Raw genomic sequence first — 12,166 nt, 5'->3', positions numbered from 1 at the left:
TTGATATTAACATTGATATTAAATCATTGTGAAACAAATAAGTACTTCAATATCTCAAATATTGTTTTTGTTAATTTTCAGAATAGCAAAGAAAAAACATAAATTGTAAAATAAATGGGGAGATATACAAGATAAGGGGAATATCAAGTGTCAAAGAAAACTTTCCATAAATATATTTTGTCATTATCAAAAAATGGAAGATTGTGAAGAAGACACTCATCAACTATCTTAGTTTAGTTTTGATGAATACATAATCTTATCAAAGAAGAAAAAGTTTGGAATCAAAAAATCAAGAAAGCATAAGCTTATGGATTTGTTTAAAAGAAAAGAAAATTGATATTAATGCTAAGATATTCAATTACAAATCACAATATATATATATATATATATATATATATATATATATATATATATATATATATATATATATATATATATATATATATATATATATATATATATGAGTGGGGATCAACTTACTTTACTCCAAATCATAACCTTTAAATTGAATCTGATATAAGGATTAAATTAATATTTTACTTAATTAATCATTCAATTAAATTTAATTTAAAATCTATGATTTGGAGTAAGTTAAAAAAAGTACTCTTAGTAAGTTGATCTTTCTCTCTCTCTATCTATCAATCAATCAATCTCTCTCTATCTCTCTCTCTATATATATATATATATATATATATATATATATATATATATATATATATAGTTTTACATCTTAGCACTTAACTTATTAGAAAATATACTCTAAATTAAAAATTATTAACAAGTGTAAAATGAATTAGACCGATAGTTAGCTTAATGTATTTAAAATGTGAGAAGGATTATAAATAAGGGCGGAGGAAACAAACATTGATTGCAAAAGAAAAGGAATTGAGTTCACTACCGTTCCTTGTATTTCCGGTTTTGAAATGCATTATCTAATTAATTAATTACAACCCGTGGTTTAAATAAAAAGCGATACTACTACAAAGTTCCGAAATCAGCGATGGACAAAGGCCTTTAAATTCCCCTTCGCACAAACATAATCACAATTTATTTTCTTCCAGAACCTTTCTCATCACACTCTCCTAAGGTACACTCGTCCTTCTCTCTCCTCTCTCTCTCTCTCTCTGAAATCTGAAATTTCTGGATTTCGTTTTTCTTTGATCAGGTAACAATGGCGCTATTCACTGTTTCACGCATTCAAACTACACCGTTCGATGGACAGAAGCCTGGAACCTCTGGTCTCCGCAAAAAGGTGATTTCGTTTCTCTTTAACGCATTTCATCGTTTCCTCAACTCATTTTGTTTTTATCATTATTGGATTTATTTTTTCTCATGATTATTTTACTGGATCGTATTTGAAATTAGATCTTATCAATCCGATCTGTTTTAGATCATGTTGTTTCGATTGTAACCAGCATCTTATGAATTGTGATTGGATCAGAAAGAACTAAGATAGATGATATGTTAACACTTTGCATGTTCATATTTCGTATTCATTTTCAGCAATTAATGATCGAGAAGTTTAATTTATGATTACTTATTCAATCACATTGTAATTTGAATTTAAATCTAAATTAATTACGTGTTGCAAGATCGGTTTCACATGGATTTGATTGTTGCTTTTTTTATTATTTTATTTTATTTTATGATTACTCATGGGAGTCACATTGTAATTTGAATCTGAATGTTTTACGTGTTGCGAGCTTGGTTTCACTTGGATTGGATTGTTGATTATTCATTGTGCTATCTAATAATGTATTGGTTGGATCTTTACAGGTGAAAGTATTTGTGCAACCTCATTACCTTGAAAACTTTGTTCAGGCATCATTCAATGCACTAACTGAAGGAAAAGTTAGAGGTTGGTGTTCATTTATGTTTTGTTTTTACAGCATCACTCAAACTCATGATAATGAAATTAATATGCCTTTTTTTATCCTAACAGAAGTAGATCAGTATTCAGCATATCTTGTCTGTAAATATAAATCCAAATATTTATATGTTGTCTTTTGAAACTGTTTCCTTTTTGAGTTACCGTTATACTCCAATGTGGGGTTTGATAACTGTACCTTTCATATTTGTAGGTGCAACACTAGTTGTATCTGGTGATGGTCGTTATTATTCAGAGCAAGCAATTCAGGTACTTTTTACATATATGCCGTTCTTGCCTTTTAATGTGGACTTCTTTACGTCTAAAGAATTTGGTTTATGATGCTATTCTGTGTGTGTGAATTGATACACTGTCCTTGCAAAACTTGACATTTGCATTGCTTTGATGCCATGGTAGATTTATTTGATGTTGTTGCTTTGAAATCGAGCTTCTTGGGTTTAAGTTGATTAGTACTTCCCATACACAAATCAGGCTGGCATTTTGACTAATCTAGCTACACAACTTGTGGTCGTTTGGATACAATTTATTGTTTCGGTCTTTGAAATGCCTGTCACTTTTAGTTAAACTATGAAGTACAAATTAAAGATTATAATAACAAGGAAACAGAAACCAAATTATTATTTTCCAGCTTCAAATTCCAGTACTCCTGAAAAAACATGTTTCTTCAGCTTACTACACCACTGGTTTCTTGTATGAGGGGATATATGTAACTTTCTGTACATCACAGGCACGTCTTCTTAAAAGCAATATAATATTAAGTAGTGCATCATTAATGATTTTGATAAATCTGTAGATTATAACTAAAATGGCAGCAGCAAATGGAGTAAGACGTATTTGGATTGGTCAAAATGGGTTGCTTTCAACTCCTGCAGTATCTGCTGTTATACGTGAAAGAGTTGGAGTTGACGTAAGTCATGTCTTCAGTAATTTACTTCTCTTCCTTCTTCCGTTCTCTTTGAATAGAGATTTTTTTTTCTTGGTTTTATCCAAGGCAGTCCATGTTTTTTAACCTAGGTAACAATTTTTCTCCTGAATTAAAGAAAAGCAGTGGATAAAATTATATGTTGTTTACAGGGATCCAAGGCAACAGGATCGTTTATACTGACAGCAAGTCACAACCCTGGAGGTCCTAATGAGGTGAGTACTGCCATGTTTTATCATTTTTGGCGGAATACATTTTATAAGTGATTGTGATAAAATCTGGTATAGGGATTTAGTGAGTCTTGTACACCATTTCTGAAGTTTGAACCGAGATGTCTGATATTTAGCTGGTACGTTACCCACCTAAACATTTGAGATTGACTTACCTTTCTTAGATGTAATTTCCTTGGATCATGGAATTACATGATAAAACATTTGTATTCTTCCTTTATTTGTAGCTTTTGGATAAATGATAGACTTACTCTTTTCAAATTCTCCTTAAACTTTCAAAATGCATAGGTAGCTGGTGGGCCTTAGATGATAACTGTTTGTTTAGAATGATCTGAGTGGTTCTGATTGGAGTGTTGAGACCAAATAGTAAGATATAGGTGGGGAAAACATGCAGTGAAACGATATTCTTTTTTAAGTGGTAAGTGGAAGATTTGAGTGCTAAGCTTGATTTAGTCTGACAATGAATTCTTGTGTTTATGTGCCCACAAAAGCTTTACTCAGTCCCTCCCCCAAAACAAAAAACAAAAAGGCAGATACGCTTTCTACAGCGGTGAATCACATTTCAGTTTTGGATAATTGCAAATATTTCTGAAGCTGAACATTGGAAATATCAATTTCTTGTGGATATTAGTAAGACATGAAGTTATTAAAAGGTAAACTTAGTGTTATAAAGCTCCAGCCATGATGGGTTTAGTAAACAAGTAGCGTTCTAGCATTACTTTTCATTTGAAAGAGAGGCTAATTCCATAACTCAAACCCGTGATCTGCAAGTCATAGGGCTGCAACTTCAATCTTTACGTTATTGCTCCCTTTTCACATAAAGTAACTTAATAAGATGAATATTTTCAAAGAGGTGAATGTGTTGAGTAGATGGATGTTAGGCTAGGTTAACTAAATAGAATCAGCTACTTATTCAGATGTAAGTTTCTTGTATGATATTATACTATTATATTGGGACATTGTTGCATAAAAAACCAACTCTTAAGTGATTGTTACTGTCAATTGGTTTCCATTATGCAGGACTTTGGGATTAAATATAACATGGAAAATGGTGGACCCGCACCCGAGGGAATTACTAACAAAATATATGAGAATACAACAACAATCAAGGAGTACTTGATTGCACCAGATCTGCCAAATGTACTGCTCACAACCTGGCTACATATTTTCTCTTATCTTTATTTATCTAACTAAGATTTCTATGTGGTTCATCTACCTAAACCTTTTTCCCAATCATCAATGTGTTTTCCCAGGTGGATATCACCACAGTAGGTGTCACAAACTTTACAGGACCTGAAGGACCATTTGATATTGAGGTTTTTGATTCAGCAAGCGATTATATAAAGTTGATGAAGTGAGATATTTTACAGAATTGACATAGTATTGCACTCTTCATTTATACAAAAAAGTTTTCTGGAAATGGATTTAATCATGTTATGTCACTAAACCACTTGACCTAGATAATTGGAGCGTTAAAAGAATAAAATGTTCTTAAATTGGTCATGCTGCAAAAACTTGTTTTACTAAGTTTTTTCGCCTTCATTTTGTTTATTCAGTTTGGAGTCACTTTTAAGACTGTTGTTTTTGGAAAGTATGAATTTGATTTTCATATAATAGTCAAACATTCTATCTAGCTATGTGCTTCTACCAACTCAATTCTCTCTTATCCCTCGGTTGAAATTTTGCAGGTCAATTTTTGACTTTGAATCTATCAGGAAACTGCTGACATCTCCTAAATTCAGTTTCTGGTATATTTTGTGAATGCTGTTTTAAATTGTGATATAGAATAATCTTAATTTTTCCCTTTTCTTCATCCCAAAACCTAATGGTAAATTTCTGTAACTTTATTGAAGTTATGATGCATTACATGGAGTTGCTGGAGCTTATGCAAAACGTATTTTTGTGGATGAGCTTGGGGCACAAGAAAACTCTTTGATAAACTGTGTACCAAAGGTCTTTATTCGCATATGGATTACATCAATGATAAGCTTTGAGTAGTCTGGGATATTTAGCAATGCCTGCCAACTTTTGATTTGTGGATGACTTTCTTGGATACAGGAAGACTTTGGAGGGGGACACCCAGACCCCAATTTGACATATGCAAAAGAGTTGGTTGCTCGTATGGGATTGGGAAAATCAGAACCAGAAGGTGAGGTCCCGGAGTTTGGTGCTGCTGCTGATGGTGATGCAGATCGCAACATGGTTCTTGGAAAAAGGTAGTGGAGCTCAACTTGTGATAAGTTTAAATCTTTTCTATTTTTATTTTATTTTTTACTTATATTTTTCTTTTGTATGTTAGGTTTTTTGTCACTCCTTCGGATTCTGTGGCCATTATTGCTGCAAATGCTGTCGAAGCAATTCCATACTTTTCTGCTGGCTTAAAGGGAGTTGCCAGGTTTTCATCATATTTTCAAGTTTTTAGCTTCTCTGTCTCTCTAACACACACACACCCCTTCAGATTCTTTGTGTGCGCAAGCATATAACAACACATTGTGATCATGTGAAATGCAGTAATGGAAGGCTTATACTTGTAATGCTTGGTAATAATCTTGTAATTGTCTAGATAGTTGCTGCTAAAGGGGTAAATCATATGTGCTTATAGTAGGACAATGAATAAGAAGGAACTCCATTGAATTTAAGACAAATATATGTTTATAACTCCTGGTAGTTGACAAGGTTTTTTTTTTGAATGGTATAATGGACAATGGTATTTCTTGCCCCGGTGGCCCAGAGTTCTTTATCTGCTATTGGTTCTTGAGATTATTTCCTAGCTATTTAATCTTATGAAACTTGACTTCTCGGCACTATTTTTACCAGTATATACCAACTTTAGCTGTAAATGTTTTGTAGGAGCATGCCAACCTCTGCTGCCCTGGATGTTGTAGCCAAACATCTGAAGTTGAAGTTTTTTGAGGTAAACTGTTTCTATTGTCTTGAAGTGTGAAAATGATCACTAGTTTCTATTGGACAGTTATTTGATTTATTATTCAAAACCAGGTTCCCACGGGTTGGAAATTCTTTGGTAATTTAATGGATGCTGGATTATGTTCAGTTTGCGGTGAAGAAAGTTTTGGGACTGGTATGTGATTGCTACTGCATTAAGAAGAGAGAACTGCAGTCTTTTAAACTTACTCAAACCTCTTACTATCTTGTGATTGTTGTTGTGTTTATGGATAGGTTCGGACCACATTCGTGAGAAGGATGGAATCTGGGCAGTTTTGGCCTGGTTATCCATACTTGCATATAAAAACAAAGATAATCTTGAAAGCAAGCTTGTATCAGTTGAAGACATTGTTCGCCAGCATTGGGCTACTTATGGACGCCACTACTATACTCGATATGACTACGAAGTATGCTTCAGTTACATTTTATCCTACTTTAGTAAAATTCCTTCTGAAAATCAGTTAATCTAATCGATCCCCACCTCCCTTGAAGAATGTGGATGCAGGTGCAGCTAAGGAACTGATGGCACATTTGGTCAAACTGCAGTCCTCACTCCCAGAAGTCAATGAGTATGTTATTATTGATACTCAACATTATTTAAACTTTGAGATTGCTTACAATATGTTTTCCTCGCAATGAAGTAAAAGCTTTTCAACTCTGACCAAGACTTGACATTCTCCAAGCAATTGATGTTTAGAAAGTAGAAATTGACTTCTACACCGGGATAATGATCCCCCATGGTTATTTAGCAGTGCTTTCTTATCCTTATTGTACTTATTAGTTATCGTACTTCTAAATACCAGCGAGAGCAAGCCTATACTAGCTTGTAACTTTTTAATCGGAGGCGTTAAAAATAAGAGCATTAAATAAGAAATTTACAAATAGAGAACGCGTAGAACTGACAACCCATTAACCAAAAACTCGAGCAATCATAGAACAAAATCCTTGCTAACTTCGGGCAGACTTCTCTGGGAGTCATGACCTAAAATGAAACATCAAACTCACTATCCAAAGAATCTAGGTGACTAGCACTTCCTGAATAAAAACACCATTGTGATGTCCTTTACTCACAACTACAGAAGTCTTTGAACAGTTCTTTGCCGCCACTTTGAATGCGCCATCCTCCAGATTACCTCCAGTGCTGAATCTATTTTGTCTCGCCTCAGTGCCTAAGCGGTCATATGAGCTTCTTTTGATGATGGTCTTTTTTTAATTGGAGGGCCAATTTGAAAATAGTTTTGTAATTATTTAGAATTAAGTTCAAAACAGTTGATGGAATTGATATGACAAACCTGTATGAGTTATACCATATATGAGAATGTGTCCGAGAAATGACATAGTAGGGTTGAATTTAAGGTATCACTCATCATAAATCTAATGGATTTTATTCATTGTCTTTTTAGGATTATTAAGGGAGCAAGTTCAGATGTTTCAAAGGTTGTCCACGGTGATGAATTTGAATACAATGATCCTGTGGATGGTTCCATTTCATCACACCAGGGCATCCGATATTTGTTTGAGGATGGATCCCGATTGGTAAGTTTACTGATTATTATTCTCTTTTTGATGAAAGGTTTACTGATTATCTGTTACTAGCTTATTGGGATAGAAATGCACATGGATTTTAAGATTTAAAATGCATTTTATTTAATGCAGTTTTTTTTTGCTTCCATGGATATATTCACTTTTTCATACTTACCTCGTAACTATTTTGTCTTTTTACCTTCTTTGCTTTACTTTCTCAGATCTTCCGTCTCTCTGGAACTGGGTCAGAAGGTGCGACTATTCGACTATACATTGAGCAATATGAGAAGGATCCATCAAAGATTGGAAGACTTTCAAATGAAGCACTTGCTCCTCTTGTAAGCTGCTTATAATAGTTTAAATATAAATTTCATTGCCAAGATTGCAGTTGTCCTAATTAGTTGAATTATCATAATATCAGGTGGAGGCTGCATTGAAACTTTCAAAGATGGAGGAGTTCACCGGCCGATCTGCCCCCACAGTCATCACATAAATGCGTACTCGAGGAACCAAGTCATTTCTTATTGTCTGTCAAAATTCCAATCCAATGTTAATTTTGAGTAGCCAACCTATACTGTTGGTTGTTTTCAGCCCTTACTATGGGCAGTTGAGTGGAATTTGTATTACTTTAACTAAATTTTGATGTGCTAAATAATTTGATACTGCCGAGTGCTGAATATATAACATGATGTTATTTCCTCTTTTGTTGGAACTTTTTGCTACTGTTGGTTTGGCTCTTTTGCTCTTCTTTGGACGAAGATGGATTTTCCACGGGTTAAAAACCTCTGAAAATTCACTAAAGATCATTTTTGTTAAATTTAGTGCAGAGATGTCTCTGCCAAGATTTTTGGGGTGAATTCGCTCTTCTCTACATGTTTCTTGGCAGAAATGTTGTTCTAAATTTATATTTTTATGAATTCAAAGTCATTTTAATTAGATTAATATTGGTATTATTTAATTCAAATATTAATAAATACGAATATCTTAGAATAAAGTAATGGGTTAAAATATCTTTTTTAACTTTATCTTGGGGTTTATTTTGGTCCCTCAATTTTAAAAAGGGTTAAGTTGATATTTTAATTGTTGAAATAGTGTCACGTTCATACCTTGTGGAATTTAAGTGTATAACCTTAAAAAAGAATGTGAAACCCTGTGGAATTTAAGTGTATAACCTTAAAAAAGAATGTGAAACGATTTGAGGCATTCATAACACATGCATAAAACCCTAGCAAAGTTATTGACATTCCTTAAAGGTGCATCATGCATAAAACCCTAGCAAAGCTATTGACATTCCTTAAAGGTGCATCTACTGCGATTTGAGACGAAAACGTTCGTTAAAGGTGAAATCGAAGACACCATTGTTGATTAGAGGTATGTTTGAAATGATTTTTCTGCTAATTTTAAATGTGGTAGTTTTAGGGTTTATGGAATCTTTCTGAAATCCATCTTTGTCTGGGTTTGGCAGAGTTTGAAATAGACGAAGATTTACATCTAAAAATCCATCATAGTGGTGAATTCGTGGATGAGGAATTTAGTGTGTACGAAGGAGGAGAAATGGCTGATTTGAAAATAAAGGTTGATAGGTGAAGTTATTTTGAGTTGTTAGGTTGTTTTAAGGAGTTAGGTTATAGTTCTATAGAGAAAATATATTATAGGGATTCCACATTTGGGATGAATGTGTTGGTTGATGACAAATGTGCCTTAGAGATTGCTGGAGTCTAGGGCCAAACTATTGATAACCATGGTGGAAGAAATTATGACCTACATGATGGAAAGATGGACTATCAAAGGATGAGATTTCAAAACATGACCGATGTTGATGTGTTACCTAATATTAGAAGGAAAATTGAAAAAAACGAGCACATGTACAAACATGTGGCCTGTTAGGTAGTATACACTTTTATACAAGTTTTATCACGTAGTTTTCATACAAGTTTCATACAAGTTTTATCATGTAGTTTTCATACAAGTTTGATCATGAGTAGCAGCATGTGTTTACAAAAAAAATGTATGTTTTAGGATGTCAGATTAGCATACTTTGAAGTGAGACACCTTGAAAATAAAAAGAGTGTTAGCTTACGTTATTTGATTTCTTCTAGTTATTAAAATGAAAAGAGAAAGACTAAAAATAATTTTTTTATTAGGGTGCTTGAAAAAATTGCGAGTCTTGCTCTACGTATTCTCAGGTGCGATGAGGAATTCAAATCTACGTAGCTATGGGCAAGAAAAATATATTTTTGATTTTTTATTATAGTACTTGACGAGACGTTGAATCTCGCTCCTACATATCTCACGTGCGATGAGGAATTCAAGGCTACGTAGTTCTTTGTAGAAAATCACGTATGTCTTGATTGATTTTAATGAACGATATTTAGGTCATATTATAGCGGTTAAACGTTGCTTGTATGCTCGCGCATGAGAGGCTTAAGCGTTTGTTTGTATAGCGGTAGAATTGATATGGTTTGATCGTATTCTAGTGGTTAAACATTTCTTGGTTGCTCGCGCATGGGAGGTCTAAACGTTTGTTTGTATCACGTTAGAATGCATAAAACACTGTTCTTTTGTGAAAAGTTTGCGGTCACGCTAAGGCAGAAAATGATAGGTTTGGTTAGATGAATTGTTTTGTAGATCAAAGACATGTATTCGAAAGGCAAACTATTACGACATGTATTCAAATACTTGAGATTACGATTGGATATTACTTCCAAATAATCCTTTTTCATCCATGTTAATTGCGATAAGTTTGAAACTCGTTCGATGAATTTTAAGTGAAAGACAAATACTCGAGCGGGCAAACTAATTACTACTTGTTCCCAAATATTCCATACTAGGATTGAATATTACGTCTAACTAATCCTTTTTAATCTGGGTTTTATGAAAATGTTTGATATACGTTCGAAGACTTTTAAGCGGAAGACAAATACTTGGACAGACAAGCTAATTATGGCTTGTACCTAAGTATTCGAGACTAGGATTAGATATTACATCTAACTAGTCTTTTTTAATCCGATTGTTATGAAAATATTTGAAATAATTACGTTAAAATGCTTTGGTTTGATAAAAAGTACCTGATGTTGATAAAGTGTTTGATTCACGTCATATGAAATGATTTGATTTGGTTTTTGAATTTGATGGAGTGATGAAATGTTTATGAAAATTGTTAATGTTGATCAAGAACCTTTTATTTTATTTTTGAAAAATTGATTTTAACTGCTTTTGATTTTATTAATATGATTGTTATTTTCATTTTATTAGTTAATTAAGCTAAATTAAAATGAATGAATAATAAAATAAAATAAAGAATAAAAAAGAAATTAAAACCAGGGGTAGGAAACCATGAAAGGGTAATAAAAAAAGAGTAGATTGAGCCCAAAAGACAAAAAAAAAACAATAATAACAAACGCAGGGATGCAGTGAGATGTGGAAGGGGTGTAGAGAGAAAATAGGCCCAAAATAGAGGCTCTGGGGCGCGTGAGGCAACTAGATGGGTGTGAGGAGACTTTATCTTCGCCAATCTCACGCTGCAACTTAATGCTAAAACAAGTGGAAAAAAAGCTCCACCGAACTCGTGAACAAGGGCAAAACTCAATGAATTTTAGTAAATGGATAAGTGAAATTCATCTGCAAATCGAGACAAACACGTTTCCATGATCAAAACCGCGTGATTGATCCTTAAAACAGTCGAAATCCGGCTGGCCTCCGCCAATAAAAATGGCACTGATCCGACCGAAATTCACAATTTCAGATAAAAATAAGTATTGTTACATGTTCATGATGTAATTGCGATGCTATTGGTATTCTTTTCTGATCGAAATAGGTATAAATTCAAGAAATATGGGTTTAGGTTCATGAAGGTTCATGGATGTTCATGAACTCAAAACCCCTCATTTTTCAGAATTACACACTTAAGCATGGTTTCGTGAAATTAAGTTAGGGATATTATGCGTGAGAGGTGCAGAAACTCAAACATGTCAAGAAGTCAACAAAAATGGTGAGAATAGAAGGCTACCTAAGTGAAGAACATGGAGAACGCTATGAACTTTCCAGCAAGATATGCATTTTCCGGCCAAACTCTGATGAGGCTCCGACGAGGTGAGTTTTTTGCTTTTCTTTACATATTTGAGCTCCTTGTGATCTCCTCTATCTCATTCGATCATTATCTAACCTTTTTGGACAACCTTTTCAAATTCGAATTCAAGTGGATTCAATGAATTTGAGCAAATTGTAGCCTGATTTGTAGGTGTTTGGAAAGTGTGATGATGCTAAGCAACACTTAAATGGAAAATGATGAAGATTGCTCAAGGTGGGAGGTTGTTTGTGCAAGTTTTCAAAGTTTCTTAAATATGAATAAACTTGAAACCTGTAGAGTTATCTGTGCAAGGCTTTGCGTCTGTTTTGTGTATGATGGTTGTGTCATTTGTAGATGAAATGGTATTGATTTATAGGCTTAGGAATTAGGTTAAAGGATAGAATATGGATTATGTGAAAATGCATAAAGTGTGAGTGAATTTGAATGTAATTTGTTGTAATTTCATTTGGATTTGAAAAATCTGCAATGTAGTGAAAATTTACTGATGTAAATATGCATTTGGCTTGAATTCTATGATGTGTGGAAACATGAGGTTTTGGCCAATGAAGTGTGCACAAATTTTGTCCTTT

General features: G+C 33.6%; 1 protein-coding gene across 1 annotated transcript; it reads left to right on the top strand.

The window, feature by feature from the left end:
- The first annotated feature begins 881 nt into the window (after positions 1-881).
- On the top strand, positions 882-8,211 carry LOC127108219 (phosphoglucomutase, cytoplasmic-like). The gene is made up of 19 exons (XM_051045647.1): positions 882-1,087; positions 1,166-1,252; positions 1,777-1,858; positions 2,082-2,137; positions 2,682-2,795; positions 2,963-3,025; positions 4,061-4,180; positions 4,294-4,394; positions 4,729-4,788; positions 4,894-4,993; positions 5,099-5,256; positions 5,340-5,435; positions 5,891-5,954; positions 6,038-6,119; positions 6,218-6,390; positions 6,476-6,552; positions 7,387-7,519; positions 7,729-7,845; positions 7,929-8,211. The coding sequence occupies exons 2-19, from the start codon at positions 1,172-1,174 to the stop codon at positions 7,998-8,000; spliced, it is 1,749 nt and encodes a 582-aa protein (XP_050901604.1). The 5' UTR covers positions 882-1,087; positions 1,166-1,171; the 3' UTR covers positions 8,001-8,211.
- The last annotated feature ends 3,955 nt before the right edge of the window (positions 8,212-12,166 follow it).

Source organism: Lathyrus oleraceus, chromosome 7 (genome assembly GCF_024323335.1).
Source record: "Lathyrus oleraceus cultivar Zhongwan6 chromosome 7, CAAS_Psat_ZW6_1.0, whole genome shotgun sequence".
Taxonomy (NCBI): Eukaryota; Viridiplantae; Streptophyta; class Magnoliopsida; order Fabales; family Fabaceae; genus Lathyrus; species Lathyrus oleraceus.
This window is presented reverse-complemented; position numbering and strand designations above follow the sequence as displayed.